Consider the following 18,296-nt stretch of genomic DNA (forward strand, 5'->3'; position numbering starts at 1 on the left):
TGTGCTCACCTTCCTGGGGAGGATTTGCTGAAAGAAGCAGCAGCAGTCACCAAGGCAAATGTGTGTGGCGGGGATTTGCATGTCTTTGTAGCATGTGTGGAGTGCAGTTTACACTTGGTTTTAAGAGTTAAAACCAGGAGCTTGGTTTTGGTTGGTCTGTTAAAAGATTTTGGAAGGGTTCGGGAGGGAAGAGTTCAGATTATCAGCTATTTTGAGATGAGAAGGCTTAAATATAATTTAATCTTTATTTAGTGAAGAGCTCCAATTTTGACAGTCCATGACTCTTGAAGATACATTTTAATGCCCTAACATTCAGTCTTCAGGGACCTCCTTATCACTTGTTCTATTTTGATTTTTGATTTAGTTTTCTTTGCCTGCTACTTCTTGTTTAGCTTTTCCATTTTCTTACAATTTTAATTTTGGTTATTTTGGGGCCACTTCTTGATTTTTGTTTTTCCAAAGGATGCAGACTCTGATAGTGGGGATGATTCGGACAAGAGATCGTGTGAGGAGAGTTGGAGACTGATCACTTCCCTGAGAGAGAAGCTGCCCCCCAGCAAGCTCCAAACCATTGTAAAAAAGTGTGGCCTCCCCAGCAGTGGGAAGAAACGAGAACCCATTAAAATGTACCAGATTCCCCAGCGCCGACGCCTTAGTAAGGACTCCAAATGGGTCACCATCTCAGACCTAAAGATACAGGCTGTGAAGGAGATATGCTATGAGGTAGCACTCAATGACTTCAGGCACAGTAGGCAGGAGATTGAGGCCCTGGCCATTGTTAAGATGAAAGAGCTTTGTGCCATGTACGGGAAAAAGGACCCCAATGAGCGCGAATCGTGGCGAGCCGTCGCTCGGGACGTCTGGGACACGGTGGGAGTCGGAGATGAAAAGATCGAAGATGTGATGGCCAATGGGAAAGGAATAACCGATGTGGACGACCTAAAGGTGCACATAGACAAATTGGAAGATATCTTGCAAGAAGTGAAGAAGCAGAACAACATGAAGGATGAAGAGATTAAAGTTCTCAGAAATAAAATGCTCAAAATGGAGAAGGTGTTACCCCTGATAGACAAAGCTCAGTCGACCGTGGCTAATGCCAAGTCTCCAAACTCTGCCAGTGCGGTGGATGTGGACAAGAAGCCCACGGACGAGGCGAAGAGAAGCGAGAAGGAGGATCTTGCTAAGGAGGAGCGTGTGTCTCAGCTGATGGCAGGCGATCCAGCGTTCCGACGTGGGCGTTTACGGTGGATGAGGCAAGAGCAGATTCGGTTTAAAAATCTACAGCAGCAGGAGATAGCCAAACAGCTCCGCCGACAGAACATGCCTCACCGCTTCATTCCACCCGAGAACCGCAAACCCCGCTTTCCTTTCAAGAGCAATCCCAAACACAGGAACTCGTGGAGCCCAGGCACCCACATCATCATCACCGAGGACGAAGTCATCGAGGTTAGAATCCCGAAAGAAGACGACAAGAGCAAAGAGGAAGGCAAAGAGAAGGAAAGCAAAGGCGCCTGTAAAGATGCTCAGCAGCCGTGGAGCCTTTGTGGCCCTCCCAGGAGCGCCGAGAACATCCAGATCGCCCGGCAGCAGCTGGGCACGCCGCCCCAGCAGCCCTGCAGCCAGCAGCACCCGCGCTGGAGGAGCAACTCCCTGAGCAGCGGCTCGCAGAGGGGGCTGCGGCGCCAGGCCTCGGGCTCCTCGGAGGCGCTGCACTCTGCGGAGCCGCAGGGCGCCCAGCACAGGCGGCAGCAGCCCCCCGGGGACAGCGCTGGGGACAGCGGCCCCAAGGCCCCGGGGCGGCCGGGCCACCACGGGCCCCTGGGCACGCCGCCGCGCATCCGGCGCCAGTGCTCGGCCCCCAACCTGAAAGCGGGCAGAGAAACCACAGTATGAGCAGGGAGGGCAGGCCGGGCGCGGGCCCTGGGCTCCCGGGCTCCTCCCCGGGCTCCTCCCTGGGCTCCCCGGGCTCGGCTGGGGCCGGGCAGGGCTCCAGGGCCCCGGCACCAACCCCTGGGGACAGCCCCTGGCACGGGACAGCCCTTAGCATGGCACTGCCCCTGGCACGGGACTGCCCCTGGCACGGGACAGCCCCTGGCACGGGACTGCCCCTGGCACGGGACAGCCCCTGGCACAGCACTGCCCTTTAGCACGGCACTGTCCTCACCGTAACAGCACCCCTCAGGAGGGCACTCTGAAATATTGTAAGAACCTTTGCCATAGACTAGAACACTTGGAGGGAGGGACGTGGACGGGAGAACTTCCCACTAGCTAATTTACCAAGTTTTTTTTTTTTTTTTGTGTGTGTGTGTGTGTGTCTTGAAGTATTTTTCTAATGCTGAAAATATTGTCTGGAACTTACCAAGTGCTACCTTCCTCCTGTGTGTTATGTAGACAATCAAGAGAGGAATTTAGTTTCTAGCGTTGAATGTTTCTTGTGACCTTTTTCTTAGCAATAAGGAAACTGACCATCTGTATATAAATGTATCTGGTTCTTCAGAACAATATTTTCCACTCTTAACTCAATTTTTAATAGTAATAATAATCTATAAACCAAAAGCTGTCAGCTGACAAGATACGTGTTGCTTTTTTATAAAGAAATTAAGAAGAGCTATTGGGTCACACTCCCTGAGTAGAAGTCTCTTCTCCTTCTGCTTAAGTTCATAATTATTGGTATGAAATTGCTGTGACAGTTAAACCAGCCTGAATGGAATTTTATGTCAGAATATATATATAATGCTGAAGCAATTATTTGCAAATAAGCTTTTTCTAATTCCCATTGTATCTCTAAATATAATAGGTTTTAATTATTATACTGAGATTGTGGAAAGGAAGTAGGATTTTTCAACACTCTGGTGCACTCAAAAAGCTAATTCTTTTATGTTTTCAGCTTTCTCAGGCATGGGTCTGGGAGATGTTCTTGAAATAGTTATTCTTAGGAAGATTTATAAATCACTACTTTGTGTTGGCTGAATTCTCCTGTGAGATGGGAGAATCGAACTGTTTCATCTTAATGTGATACCTCATGTTAGTGCCTCTGGTCTTGGATTAAACTTGAATTCAAGACTCATTTAATAAAGGAGAAGGTTGCTTTGAGGAGGAAATAATTCGTTTTTCTCCTCCCCACACTCAAAATGCGAGTTAAAATCTTTCATGTCTGTTTTGCTCTGAAGGGGTTTGTGCTTGCTGGTGATTTGCTGTAACACAGAAGTTGCAATTCCTGCTTCAGATTGTTTCAAGCAAATTACTGAAAAACTAGTGATTAAGGAATAGGCTTTGAGGTCCCAACCTTAATGATACAGGGTTTTTTTCCGAGTTTCCAAAAGTGCAAGACGAAGTTGCTCTTACTTTTGAAAATCCGTGGCCTTAACTGTAAGGAATATTTGAAGACCTATTTTGCTTTTAAATTTAACTTGAATAAAATTTTAAACACAAAATTGACCACTCTACCACATTTGGTAAGGTAGGTCCACTTTGGAGTGTATTTGTGCTGTTTTGCACAAGTATCCTGAATTTACTTGAGGTTGCTTATTTTTTTTATAAAATATAAGCCCTACTGGCAATTGTTACCTGTGTGTGGCTCAGCATAGCTGTAGGTGAGTGGCAAGTGCCTTAAGCTTCTTTTCCATATTTTTTTTGTCCTATCATACTTTTCCCCTGCCTCTGCTGGGTGTGTTGTAGGTGCTGTTGCAACACACGTGCCATTTTCCTATCAGTTAATCAGGTGTCAGTTCTTAATTCTCAGCATGTGTATCACTGGAGGGGTAGTGGCCTCTGCTGCAGGAGATACAAAGGCAGTCCTCCAACTCCTAAAAGAACAAACTGCTCTGATCACTTGGAGTTTTGCTTTATGGCAGGTTTAATTCTGTGTCCACATCTGGCTTTTTAACTTGCATTTGTCTCGTGCTTTGGCCTACTCGAACGAAGGAAATAAAGCATCATTTCCAAAAATGTCCTGATTCTTAAAGAAAAGAAGGCTTGTAGGTGAGCAGTACTTTCTTTGAGCTTGAGTCCAAATTGCAGAATGAGTTTTGGGCTGCCAGTAATGTTTTGCTGTTGTCTTTATTTTAGAATCCTCTTTTAGCAGTGCATTGCACTTGGGTTTTGTGCCTGTCAAGCATAATGAGTTCTTCTACATCCTCCAAAAAGCTTGGGCTCTGTAAAGATGCATGCCTGGGAAAAGGCTCCCAGCTCAGGAGGAGCACAGGAGCCTGACAGGGTTGGGTCGTGGGAGGAGGCCAGAGTAATTCCAGCTCCTGCCCGTGTTTTGAGGATTGTGCTGCTGTATGAAATCACCACGTGATTGAGCATGGGGTAATTCCGAGGCCCATGGAACTACATGTACTGACAGGAGACTGAAACTCCTGCTACTTGATGCCTTAATGCTAAACACTAAATGTTTGTGCCAGCTTACTTCAGCTTAAAGCTCAGAGAAGAGCTCTGTAAATGCCTGGGTGGTGCTGGGGAGCAGCGGGTGCCATCAGTCTGTCTGACCCAGGGTTCCAGTGCAGCGCTGGAAGAACAGCCCTGCCTGCTCTGCTGTATGATCTGACAAAGCACAAAAGGACAGACAGTGTCAGGATGGAGTCCAGTCTGCTTCCAGGAAGCAGCTTTTTCCCTGGTCTTTAGGAGCATGTTTAAGAGTATTGTATGAATTGCAGTGCAGTGCTTCATCTGATAAGGGGAGCAGTGTGAGAACTGTGGGTCTCTGCACTGTTCAGACATACACACCACTCACTCCAAATCCTGTGTTAATGGAGTTAATGAACAGTGAGACAGCTGCTTCCGTTGATGTCTGTGTGAAAAGGCTTTCAGGGGCATGGAAACGTGGCATCCACGGTGGAAGTGCTCTTTTTCCAAGTCCAGCTGCCTTTGCCAAGGGCTGCTGTGCTGTGCTTTGGCAGCTGGCTTGGCTCCACCTGGGCCTTTGGAGCTGCTCCGGGGGCTGTGGGACTCCTGGGATACTGGGGTTAGATGCACATCACTAATGCTCCTCACTCAGATTGACTCCATCCTTCCCCAAGCAGTCCAAATGTAGGGATCTGTCCAATTAGAGGATGCTATTTTTATCAGTACATTCAGCACAGTTTCAATATCTCCCTCACTGTGTCCTTTATATGCTGAAATTTCTTTTTTATATGTTGAAATTTTTCTTGGATACTTCCCATTAAATCTCTTCAGGAGCTGCCACATGAGAAATCTATGCTGTGTAACTATTTGTACTGTAAAGAAAGCAGTGAGCTGCCTTTGAATTAAATGGGATTTTCAGATCTGTCTATTGTTTTGGATTGTCTTAAGAGCAAGTATCTGCCTTGTGAAAAGCAGAAGCGGTTTGTATTGTAACAAGTGCTCTTTCAATAAACTACGGAATACTCTTGTAAGTGTCAGACTTGTCTCAGTGGAATGGAAATGGAACTTGACTGCAGGCCTGTCCTGCTTTTATTTTTTTATCTTGGGGTTGGGCTTTTTCCAGCAGAGTTAAAAAAGGTTTCTTTAATTGTTCCTTGGTCTGATTCTTGTAAGTTCATCCACCCTGGTGTTTCTGCTGTTATGTGGAAAGCAGCAGAGAAGTGTCCATCTCAGACAGCTTATTTAAATTCAGTATAAAAGAAAATCAGAGCTTTTTGTAGCACAAGGAGCTATAAACCATTCCTGTCTTCAGTGCTGTCCCATTGTACCATCCTGTGTGCTGTTTGAATTCTGGAAGAAAACACAGAGCTGGCTGTTCTCCATTTATTTGCTCATTGAAAACAAAAGAAACGGACTTTTCTGTGCACCTCCAATACAGGGGAGAGTCGCACAGGGCAGTGCCTTGGCAGACATCACATCTCAGTTGTAGTGCTGCAGTGTTCTGCTTTAACTGCTCCAGGCTGGTCTGAAAAAGCTTTGTCTGGTCCGAGTCTGTGGGGTGTGGGTTTCTTGGTGGGTTGGGGTCTTTTTCTTTCTTGTTTCCCCTGACTCCCCCATTCCCTCTGCAACTTTTCAGTTTCTCCAAAAGAATCTGGAAAGATTCTATTCAAACACTGCCTGAAGAGCTCTCCATTGCTACAATCTAGGTGCTCAAAATGATGTTATTGACTTCAGACTACAGGAGAAGAAGTTATTTTGCCATTCCTTGCAAGTGAGAGAAGCTTATTTGTGTCACTTTGCATCTGGCCAGTTTTATCTTGGTTCCAAATGTAATAACATTATCTGCATGGAGTGGGAGAAATAGGTCCAAAAAGGTGCCTATATGTTAAAAAAAAATCAGGATTATGCTGGGCAGAATAAGTCTGATACTTCCATGAGAAGTCTTGTGGAGTCCAGAATAGATTTTTGGTGAATCTTTAAGAATTTCAGAATGAATATCAAAAGAAAAGATACGTGGGGTTTTATTTGCAGTATTTAGTGCTGCTGGGCTGAGGTTACTTCCTGTGTAAGTAGCCAGCTGATGGTGAATGGAGCAGAAACAAATGAAGGAGCATTTTAGCCAAATAAAATATTCAAAAGGTGATTAGAATGCAGTCATCATATGAAGGCCATATAAGTTCAGGGATATTGAATTCATGATACTCAAAATCCTGCACTAAGGGCACAGCTACCATTTATTGATGCTGTTTTCAGAAAATATGACTTATGAACCTGAAGGAATGTTCTGGAGGTGTAGCTCCTTTCCAAACAGAGTGTAAAGCCTTTCTGACTGAAGCCGGTTTGAATTGCCACAGTCATGTTGTGGTTAAGTGGTGCAGCTCTTCAGGTGGGATGTTTAAGTGGGATGGGAAGAAAATGTAAAGCTTTTATTCTGTAGCTCTTGGACCTAAGAACCTATTACTGCAAACTGGGCGTTGGAGAAGAATTTTAGGATTTGGAGCTGTGGAAGAGAGAAGGTTGGAATACAAGATGAGTGGCTTCAAGAATTCTCCTTAAGAACTCAGCAACACTCTTTAGAGAATTGTTGTAACTCTTGTGTAAAAACCTTGAGAAACCAGTTTAATTTGTGTAACGTATGCCAAAGGTTTGTCTTAAAAATATAGAATATCCTAGTAAGATAGGCTTTGAGACCAAGAGCACTGTAGTCTAATTTGTATCTGTTTTACCAGCAAATAATAAAAAACTCATTAGGTTTTAGTAGTATTTCAAGGCACAGTAAGGTCTGAACAGGAAGAAAATGCTCTTGTACCAGAAGCTGTTGCTGGAGTGTTCCTCGAGGGGAAGCCACTGCATGGACTTCTCTGCTGGGGCAGTGGTGGGATTTTATCTCCAGATGCATTAAATACACATTTGAGGGCGTGGTGCTTACGTGCCATGGTGAAAGTCTGATTGAAAACCAAGTGCTGCCCCCACTAATATGTGAAATGAACTTCTTTTGTATAAAAAGGCAAATTAATGATGCTCTTGTTTGAGAAAATGAAGGTGAATAATCCTCCCTTTTCAAATTTATTTTTGCATTTTTCTCTATTTCTGCCTCTCTCCTACCTCTCTGAAAGCAGCAGGCAGCTTCCAAACAAACCCCTCCTCTTCCTGTCTTTAGCAAAAACCTCACCAAAAGAACATCCCAACCCTTTCTGTGTTGTCGACACTGTGAACATGTCAATGTGGTGGTTTTAGAAACCAGCCCCTCTGTGCTGCTGGCGTTGGGCTGTGTGTGCTGTGTGCACTAAAGGCACGCTGGGCTGTCTGTGTGCTGTGCCCTGTGCCTGTCACTCTGAGCTCTCGGTGTCCCCCAGCTTCCTTGGCTCCTGTCTGTCCTACACAGAGTCTCCTCTCTCCCCACAGGACTATGAGAGTAAACTGCAGGCCCTCCAGAAGCAGGTAGAGACACGGTCCTTGGCAGCTGAAACGACAGAGGAGGAAGAGGAGGAGGAGGAGGAAGGTGAGTGTGAAGCTGAACATAATTTGGATATAGGCAAGTCTAAAGGAACAGCTGTTGTATTATCTCTTGTGATAGATAGAAAACTTGCTTTGGGAAGCTGCAGAGCACTGTAAGTTCTTGATCTGTAATCCTCTTAGCGTCAAGATTCCAAATACCCATTTATAGAATACATTCCACATGAACAGTAGACTTACATCTCCAAATACAACTGATGCACAAAGTAGATTACTTTTACCCCAAGCTTTTATTTGGTGGCCTTGAAGGAATCTCTCTCTTCTTGGCACTAACGGAGCTCAGATGTCTTAAAACAAAATAACACTGTTGCCTTTGTTTCCTTGTTTTGATTTTGAAGTTTCTCTTTCCTCCTTGCTAGGAATTCTTAGAATGCTGTGACATGTCTGTGTAACTCCATTTCTGGACAGTGATAATTTATTATTCCCATTATACTTACTCTCATTCCACTCGTTGCCAAATAACTTCTTCCTCTGTTCAAAATCTCGTTTACATGGTCATTAATCTCCGCTGCTAATGTCAGGGAAGTTTGAGTCCAGTTCTTCCACAACAAATAGTGAAAACGCAGGGCTTTGTTTTCTATTCTTCCAAAAAATAAATGTGCTGAGGACTTGATGGCACAGTCAGCAGGGATACTGCATTGGATGGTTTTGAGAAGAAGCCACATTGTTTTATTTCTCTCTGTCTTTGCTTTCCCAGTGCCCTGGACACGCCACGAATATGAACTGGCCCAGTGGGCTTTCAGGAAGTGGAAATTCCACCAGTTCACTTCCCTGAGGGACCAGCTCTGGGGAAACGCAGTGTATCTGAAGGAGGCCAATGCAATCAGTGTAGAGTTAAAGAAAAAGGTGTGGAGCCGCTCTTTGAATTTTCTGTCCATCAGTTTTGATTTTACAATCCTGCTGCAAATGCTCTGAGTCACTTGTAGTCTCTAAAATGGTCTGTCTGTTGCTTGTTAATCTGGGCTGTAGGAGGGTTCAGAAAAGGGTGAGTCAGTGGCTGGGGCTGCTGTCTGATGCCCACCCTGTGGCTCTGGGCACCAAAGGCACTGTGTGCTGCCCATCCCGTGTCTCTGGGCACCAAAGGCACCGTCTGATGCCCATCCCATGGCTGCTGACGCCCAAAGGCACTGTGTGATGCCCACCCCGTGTCCCTGGGCACCAAAGGCGCCGCGTGCTGTGTGTTGCAGGTGCAGTTCCAGTTCGTGCTGCTGACAGACACGCTGTACTCCCCGCTGCCCCCGGAGCTGCTGCCTGCAGAGGCGCACCGCAGCCGGCCCAGCGCCCGCACCGTGCTGGCCGTGGAGGTGCAGGACCTCAAGAACGGGGCCACGCACTACTGGGCCCTGGAAAAGCTCAAGTATGTCCATAGTGCTAGAGAGCTCCATTCCCTGTGCCCAAAACCTGCGCTCGGAAACTTCCCCCTTGCTGTTCCTTGTCTCTTGTTGCTCGGTGTCCTCCCAAACTTCCTACACAGTGTGGGGTGTTATAAATACCAGCTTTCCAGAGTGTGGGAACAAGTGCGCTTTTCTCCAGCTTCTCACCTTACTTCCACATCTAATTTCTGTAATTTGAGGTTAGACTATATCTTTTGAATGTAGGAAAACTCATCCTAGCTCATCTCTCTGCATTGCTGCTTTTTTCAGTCCTTTCACTGTAATAATTTCCTTGCCACCTGCATTACATAACCTGGCAGTATAGGGCATAATTTATGATAAAAATCTATTTCTAGAAAGATTCTATTTCTATTCTATTTTAGAATAGAAATAGAATTCTATTTTATTCTATTATAAAATTCTTATTTCTAAGCTACACGATTTCTGTCACAAAATCTGACTGCAATCTGAATTATTTTCATTACATGTAAATGACATTTTTTCCCCATTCTCTAAATACTGGCTGAAGAACTTCTCTCCTACTAATAACTTACAGGATCTTGCAGTGTAAAGTACTTGTTTTCTTCCATAAAATAAATGACTAATTAGAGTCTGTAATGGAATCAGTTAACTTTTGAATCAAAACGCCAACATTTCTGGAGTGGAATGTAAAGAACTGCCGAAATTACTCAGCAACATAGTCTGATGTGAAAAAGGAAGCAAAAAATATGCCAGAATTAGATGTGCAAGAGAAATATTTAGAAGTGAATTGAAATCCAAGATTTATGTAAGCTTCTGCAGTGACCTTGCCTTGTGCTTAGAGGGATGAGCTGGCCAGATTTTCCCCAGGCTCTCTAACGTTTTGGGGAATCAGTGAAGCACCCAACTCAGGGTACAGCCTCCTGTGTTGCTGGGTGTGATTTGGTGCAGGTGAAGGCGGTGGGGTGAGCACCTCACTCTGTGTTCTCCTTCTCTCTCCTCTCTCCTGAGCTGTTCTGTGTCCCGCAGAGAAGGCACTGGGGTGAACCCCTCACTCTCTGTTCTCTCTCCTGAGCTGAGCTGTGCTGTGTCCTGCAGAGAAGGCACTGGGGTGAACACCTCACACTGTGTGTTCTCTCTCTCTCCTGAGCTGTGCTGTGCTTTGTCCCGCAGAGAAGGCGCTGGGGTGAACACCTCACTCTATTCTTTCTCCTCTCTCCTGAGCTGAGCTGTGCTGTGTCCCGCAGAGAGGGCACTGGGGTGAACCCCTCACTGTGTTCTCTCTCTCTCCTGAGCTGTGCTGTGCTGTGTCCCGCAGAGAAGGCACTGGGGTGAACCCCTGACTCTCTCTCCTGAGCTGAGCTGTGCTGTGTCCCGCAGGCAGAGGCTGGAGCTGATGCGGGAGATGTATGACCGCGCTGGGGAAGTGGCCTCGGGCAGCCAGGAGGAGCCCGAGGGCTCCCTGACCGGCAGCGACCCCTTCTACGACCGCTTCCACTGGTTCAAGCTCGTGGGCAGGTACGGACTGTCCCTGCCCTGCCTCCTCTGGCCACGCGGGGCCTTCAGTGCACCTGTGCCCTCTGTGACAGCTGCCCCCTGTCTGACAGGGGCTGGGCACACTTCACATACAGTTAGGAGTAGAAAATGCTCCTTAGAACGTTGCCAGTTCACGTGTCATGTAGTAGAATCTGCTTTGAGCGAACCTTTAGTAAGTTAGAAATTTATTTCAAAATAATAAAACCGGCTAAGTTCTGTCTAAAGTCACTGGAGCAGAGCTCTGAGGATATGAAGAATACTGAAAAAGTGGTGCAGAGTCTCTCAGCTGTGTAGTTCAAATAGTTTGGTCATGCCTTAGGGAAGTGTCTGAGGGGATTCTTTAATATTTCCTGCTGTCGGCCACGCCTTTACAATATTTTTATTTGCAGAACTGCTTCGTTGGAAATAAGAAGTGTAGCTCTGTTAAATGGATATCCTGTCAAGATCTCTAGGCTCAGCTATATTTCTGTTTCCTTTTGTCCTGTCAAGATCTCTAGGCTCAGCCATGTTTCCGTTCCCATTGCCCCCTGCTCTGTTGGAGGCTCTGTTGAGCTCCTTTCCCGGCGGCAGCCCGGGAGGCTGCAGGGCGCTGCTGGTGCAGGGCTGTGTGTGCTGGGAGGGGCTGCCCCGTTAATGCTGTCGTGTCCCTTCGCTGATGTGCAGCTCCCCCATTTTCCACGGCTGCGTCAACGAGCGGCTGGCCGATCGCACGCCGTCCCCCACCTTCTCCACGGCCGACTCGGACGTCACGGAGCTGGCAGACGAGCAGCAGGATGAGATGGAGGACTTGGATGATGAGGCCTTTGTGGATGACACTGGCTCCGACGTGGGGACTGAGGAGGGATCAGACCTCTTCAATGATGGGCGCGACCCGTTTTACGACAGATCCCCCTGGTTCATTTTAGTGGGAAGGTTGGTGAGGTTACTCTGAGGATGGCCAAAAGGGACCAGCTCTTGCTGCAGGTGCAATGGCTTTGCCTTTGCCACAGGTGCTCAGTCTAGCCAAAACACCCGTGTCGGTGAATTGGAATTGCCAGAGAATGTAGTGAGTGTAGTTCAGAGTCAAGTGTTAAATTCTGTGTCTGGGGCCGTGAAGACCTCAGTGGTAATTGAGAGAACAGCCCTTAGATGTGACAGTGTGAGTGAATCTAGCTGTAGATAACTACTGCAGCTTGAAATGAACGGGGGGTTGTGTACAGTATTCAAACATTTCTAGAATTCCCTATTTAGCCATTGCAGGGCCACTAAAATAGAATTCTAGTGTGTTACTTTCTTCCATGGAAGGAAATCTGGCTATGGTGAGAAGTCCTTAGTCCAAACCCAGAAATATTTTGTTTTTTGAAAGCCTATGCATAGGTTTAACATCCTATGCAAACAAAAAGATGGCATGAGCAGAAAGAAGAACGGATGAGGAGAAGAGTGTTCTCTGAGATAATTTGGCTTTTCAGATTGTGCTTGACTCTCTGTAGCTAGTATTACACTGTGAAAGGTCATCAGCATTGAAATTCACTGGCTGTGTGTATCAGCACTTTCCCCAGGCACTATGTTTGAATTCCTGAAACAAGTTTGCTTGATGTATTTTAGAATATTATTGAGTTTTGCAGAATAGAATTAGGCACTGTTATACCTCAGTTTGTGGTGTAGACCCTTAAGGACAGCAAGTTACATTAAAGAAATGTAGTTCTTTGAGCTGTTTCTTCAGTAACAGTCTTGCTAACACATGTTTCTCATGACAAGAAACAGAACCATTTTTATTTAGTGGCTTGGCTCCTCTCTCTGCTGTTTCCCACTCCCCCAGTGGTGCTTTTGTGCCTCCTTCCTTACCCTGGAAGACAGCATCCTCATTAAGGTGCTTGCCAAAGGTGTGGTACAGAAAATAGGCTCCATGGGCAGCAGAAGGGAGGAACAAAGGAAAAGGGACCAGAGCTTGGCTTTATCCTTCTCTGTGAGTGTAAGCAGGAAGACTTCAGGGTCAGGATGGTGGGGTCTTTATGCAGTTTCCTCAAATGCAGGATACTTGTTTGCATGATTTATGAAAAAGAGAGATTGAGTTTGCTGGTGTTTATCAAGCTTTGAGTTCAGTGTAGTGTGTTTGTCTAACCTCAGGTTTTGTCTGTAGTGAAACTTGGAACTTCCTTGATCCAGTTTTTGAAACAAAAATGACTAAAGTTGCAAGAAATTGCGTTAGTCCTCTGGGATCTGTGAATCTGTGCCCTTGTGTGCAATGGTGCCACGTCTCTAACCCTGGTCATCTGTCTCAGGAGGGGAGGCAGTTTGGGGAAGCCATCTGTGCTGCTTTGGGCTGGCTGTCAGCTCCTTGGGGCCCAGGGCTGCTCCCTGTGCCCCTGGGGCCTGGGAAACAGCTGAGCTCTTGGTGCTCACTCACCAGTGCCTCAGGAAGCAGGGCACAAGCTGAGCAAATAGAGTGTGTGTGAAAACACTTGTGCTTCCTGGCAGTCTCACAGCCTGCCTCCATTCCCTGTTGTGTGGGGAGCTGTGAGCTGTGTCTGGGAGGACAGTGAGGCTGCAGCACTGCTGCCTCAGCGTGTCAGCTGCATGTGCAGAGCTGGGACTGCTGAGGGATGAGACTTGGCTGCTGTTAGGAGGCTGCAGCCGAGTGACTTTCTCAGTGGTTGGTTTCTCTTGTTTCCATCCCTGTTGTTGTGTTGTGCCCATTCTGCCAGCAGAGGCTGTTAGACTGTCCAGCACCACTGAGCAGAAACCATTTTGAGTCCTCTGTGTCTTCCAGTGTGAGAATTCTGCTTTTGAGCAGCCTTACAAGTGCCAGGGGTGTGCCCATCTGCAGAGGTATTATCCTGAGCACGAGGTAGCCTTCAGTTTGTAACAGAACCAGAGTCCCTTATCACTTCCAGCTGTGGCCTGGTCGAGATGTTATAGAATGCGAAGAACAAATAAAGCAATTTGTGGTATTTTGGGGGGTTGTCAGCAATAACAAGTGCAGGTCATGAAGGGGAAGAGGCAGAGAAATGGATCATGTGGTTATCCAGCTCCCCGGCCATCACAGTTCCTTTCTTTTCTCTCTCTGTGCTATGACTGTCTTTCATTTGTAACTCTGAAAGAAGAGGAAAAAGAGCTGGTCCCTTTAGCCATCTCCTCTGGCATGCTGGGTTTCTTCAGGGCTGATTCTGTTTAATGGTGTGACATACCAGGCATTTGCTTTGTTTTTAAGGGAGGTGGGAGAGGACTATGGGGTATTCGATTTAAATCCTAATGTGTTTATTTTAAAAACATCTCCCATCCTTCTGAGTTCTGTTGGTTTTGTTTTGGTTTTTTTAAAAAACCGTGTTTGTTAAATTTAATTTCTAGTTTTGTTGTGAGTATGCCATTTTACCTCACCAATCTTTCTGCTAATCCAGCTCCCCTCTTTCAGTCTGCTGGGCTAAGTGCAGGGGGACACTGAGGGGCTCTGTGGGGAGAGGAGGAGAGGATTAAGGTTTCCTCCACTCCTGACTCGGCAGTGTCTCAGGATGAAGCAGCTGGAGTGGCACTGGCAGCACAGTGCTGCAGAACCCAGCTCTGCTTTGCTGCAGCACATGAGCAGTTGCTCTCTGCCCTACAGAGGAGATGCAGCATTTTCATCAGCAAACAGGAATTAAAACTTTTTTGCATTATGTGCTTTTCTTTTTCTAAGTTAAAAGGATTCCACTGAACAAGGTGACGGGATGGAAGCAAACTGGAGAAGAAGAGAAATAATTTTTTTCCTTGGGATGGTCTGACATGGTCATGGTTAATCCAGCTCTGAATGCTTTGGCTGTCACATGTTGAGCAGCACCTTCAGAACTTTTGCCCTGCAAATAAACATATTTTTTTATTTTTCGTGCAGGTGATGCTTTCACTTTCCATTAGTTTGGCTTTGAAGGGAGAAGGCTTCTGCAATGCCTGACTCTTTTAGTTAGTGACACTCCTTCTGTGCACATCAGAGCAAGGCCCTTTGGATTCTGTTCTGTAGGGAAATGTCTGTTCTCCCTGCCTGGAAATGTGCTTTTCAGACTGGTGTTTTTGTGTTGAGTGCAGAACCTTTGGGAGCTCCATCCCAGATCCAGTCCAAGGGAACCATTCCAGTTTCAGGGACTGTTTTCCTCTGTGGTTGGTGCTGATTTCTCAGATGAGCATCCCTGAAAGTCCAAAGCTAAAAATGAAAATGTTAGAGGAAAAAAAAATGAACTTCTCACTTTGTTACTTGAAATTTAGTCTCTTGTGCCTTGCCCTTCATTATCAGTGTTTACCTCACTTTGAAGCAGACTGAAAAGGAATTAAATCCTAATATTAGTGAAGTGTTATGTTACAGTTGGTTTTTTTGTTGTTGTTGTATGGTTTTCTTCATTTTTTTTTGTTGTGCTACTTTTATAGCCATATTAATCATCCTCTTCTCTACTGCATTGTGTCACCACTTTTATTTTGGTAGCATTATTTTTGTGTCCTTGGTTCATGACTGACACCTGTTTGACTTCCTTGTCATTGCAAAAGAATTCATTCATCCTTGGAAGGGGCATGTGAACCCAAGGAGCAGCACTTCCCTTTGGTCAGGCAGGACTTTCCCTAGGAATCTTAAACAATAACAGCTGTACATAACAGGAATTAATTATACGTAATACTAAAGACTGATAAAAAGAGCTGTAAGGAAGAAATTAGTTAAATAAATTGCTGTTGTTTAGTATAATTTAATGTGCATAGATTTATTAAAATTGCATAATTAGTTGCTTTAAATTTAATGACTGGTAAAACTATTGGTTAAATTTCTGTGCATCTCAGCACTCTCCTGAACTCTGAAACAGCTCACTTAGTAAATGAAACCTTCCAGATTTTCCCTTGCTGAGAGCTGTTCTCAGCTGACTTGAGCTTCTCAACATTTAATGTTTTGCTCAAGCTACTTAAAAACTACTGCAATTCATTACAGAAACATAAAATAACGTAATAACTTTAGTCTGACTTTTAATTAAAGTCTGTACAATTAAATTGGTTACCAAACTGCTCCAAAACAGATCCTGCTTGTATATAACTTAAAATATATCATCCCCTGTGGGGCCTAAATGCTGCTTTTCTTTTGGAAACTGTAATTTCTGTGTGGTGCTCTACAGCAGTGCTGTCATGTCTTATTTGTTATGTTTTGCTTTTTCAAAGAAAGAGAGAAAATGCTCCTAAAGAGATTTACCTGTGAAGACGGCCAGTCTTCTACTGTTTACTGTACTTTCACTGAATCTTCCCAGAAACCTAAGTGATGACTTAGGGTTTATTGTGGGTTTCTCATTATTCTGCACACAGTGTTACCAAAGGAATACAGAAGAGGGAAAATAGTCTGTTTTTAAAAGAGTGGTTTTACATGTTCAGTACTAAACTGGGGCTGTGTGAGCATAGCAGATCAATTTCTTTGTAATTTATCCCTTCCAACGACCTCATTCTCTATAATCAGTAGCTCCCTGATAGGTTCTATCAGCTTGCTAACAGCTCCATTCACAACTGTGGTGCATCTCCAGCCACCCTCCATCCAGCCACCCTCTGCTCTGTGTGTCATCATCCCTGTCAGCCCTGGGCCAGCAGGCTCTGGCTGAGCCTTGGCCTCAGCTCTGGGTCCTTCTGTGTGGGCAGGGTGGATCTGATACCTCCTGTGTGGGCAGGATGGAGCAGAACCTGGACCTCCTGTGTGGGCAGGATGGAGCACTGCAGGCCCGGGAGATGCAGTGTGTGAGCCCTGACTGTCCCAGGAGCCCAGCAAAGCTGCAGTGGGGTTTGCAGCCCTGTTCTAACGCTGGCTGTGTTTCTCTCCTGTCACCAGAGCCTTCGTGTACCTGAGCAACCTCCTGTACCCAGTGCCCCTGATCCACAGGGTGGCCGTGGTCAGCGAGAAGGGCGACGTGCGCGGCTTCCTGCGCGTGGCCGTGCAGGCCATAGCAGGTGAGGCACTGTCCCTGCGGGCAGGCACGGGCTGGCAGACACCTTCCTCCTGTACTCAAACCTGAGAGCAAACCCCTGCCCCTCCGGGCAGGCACCAGGCTGACAGACAGACCTTCTCCTGGTGCTCAAACCAGAGCTGCCCCTCCAGACACTAGCTGACAGACACCTTCCTCCTGTACTCAAACCTGAGAGCAACCCCCTGCCCCTCCAGACACCAGCTGACAGAGCTTCCTCCTGGTGCTCCAACCTGAGAGCACACTGCTGCTCCTCCAGACACGGGCTGACAGAGACCTTCCTCTGGTACTTAAATCTGAGAGCATGCTGCTGCCCCTCCAGACACCAGCTGACAGAGACCTTCCTCCTGTACTCAAACCTGAGAGCACACCTCCTGCTCCTCCAGACAGACACCAGCTGACAGACAGAGCTTCTCCTGGTGCTCAAACCTCAGTAACCTTCGTGTTCCAAAGAACTTTCGCTCGCCGTTGTTGAAATGATTTTGTTCATTGTTTCACCATATGGGCTGAGCATGACTAAGTCTTGAAATAATGCCACTGATCAAAAGATTTTAGAATTATGATTATGTTGACCACTGAAGTTTATGCCTGGTAACTAATGCAACACCGCTTTTTTGGACAGTGGAAGAATTAACTGCTGTCTGTAAGTCTGAAAACTAAAACTAAAGCAAAGCTTTTTCATTCTGGCACCCAGTATAAGCAGTGGAGAAGAGTACCTGGTTTGATAGTTTTGGTGACCTGCATTAAGGTTAAATGTACCAAGTTTTAGCTGTGCTTAAACTATCCCTTTAAATAATACTCAGAAAAATACTCATCTGGGGAGTTCCTGAAGAAGTTCCTGAACTGATGGTTTTCAGTGTGGTGTGAACAGAAAGCAGCAGCAGTTTCCCCTTCATTGCCTCACTCAAAATGTGGAGACTTAGAAGCTGCTTTAAACAGTGTTTAATCACCAGGAATTCTTTTCAGAGGAGAAGAGTAGATGTATGGGGTGTGAGGGCCTCAGCCAGTGCTGAGTGCCATTGTGTGTGTGCCAGAGTGAGCTGCAGGTCCCTGCTCAGTGGCTGACGTTTCAGACTGGCTCAGTGTGAGCTGGGCTGGTTGGCAGGGCCGTGCCTTATCCACAGATCTTCCCAGAATTTGCCCTTCCCAGCAGTGGCCCTCTGCCAGCAGTTCTTGCTTCTTTAGGTGGGGTAACCCTGGAGGCTTCTCTCTCCGTGGGAACACACAATGAAACTGAGGCTCTGAGGATGGACCAGAATCCCTCCGGCAGGGATTAAAACAAGTGAATTAAAATCTGGTTTAATGTGTACAAAAGTCTAGTTTGGTTCCAAATAAATATTTATCCACCCAAACGAACCGAATGCACCATGGCTAATAGAAACTGAGCTGGGGACATCTCTTGTAGAAGGGCCGTGGCATTATTTGATCCCTGAGCAAGGCTTTGGAGCACATAGCAAATCTTGGGGTTTCTCCTGTGAGTATGCATTTACTGGGCAAAAAACCCTGGCATTTAACCTGGCCCTGTTGTTGTTCTCTGTGAGGAGGAGGAGGTGACATGAGCAGATTGTATGGACAGATGCAGCTTTCAGACTTCAGCATGTCCTGGCGCAGCTTTGCT

General features: G+C 46.2%; 1 protein-coding gene across 10 annotated transcripts in view; it reads left to right on the forward strand.

The window, feature by feature from the left end:
* The window catches only part of KIF1B (kinesin family member 1B), a 74,959-nt gene that overhangs the window by 34,333 nt on the left and 22,330 nt on the right, over positions 1 to 18,296 (forward strand). For 6 of the 10 annotated variants that reach the window (XM_066334524.1, XM_066334527.1, XM_066334529.1 and 3 more), the window contains 6 exons: positions 7,753 to 7,849; positions 8,561 to 8,709; positions 9,051 to 9,220; positions 10,596 to 10,733; positions 11,415 to 11,663; positions 16,546 to 16,664. In XM_066334524.1, the coding sequence (XP_066190621.1) occupies positions 7,753 to 7,849; positions 8,561 to 8,709; positions 9,051 to 9,220; positions 10,596 to 10,733; positions 11,415 to 11,663; positions 16,546 to 16,664 (922 nt within the window). Of the gene's footprint in view, positions 1 to 462; positions 1,918 to 7,752; positions 7,850 to 8,560; positions 8,710 to 9,050; positions 9,221 to 10,595; positions 10,734 to 11,414; positions 11,664 to 16,545; positions 16,665 to 18,296 lie in introns of those variants that run through there. The other 4 variants (XM_066334531.1, XM_066334532.1, XM_066334533.1 and 1 more) reach the window with 2 other exon arrangements.

This window comes from Sylvia atricapilla, chromosome 22 (genome assembly GCF_009819655.1).
Source record: "Sylvia atricapilla isolate bSylAtr1 chromosome 22, bSylAtr1.pri, whole genome shotgun sequence".
Taxonomy (NCBI): Eukaryota; Metazoa; Chordata; class Aves; order Passeriformes; family Sylviidae; genus Sylvia; species Sylvia atricapilla.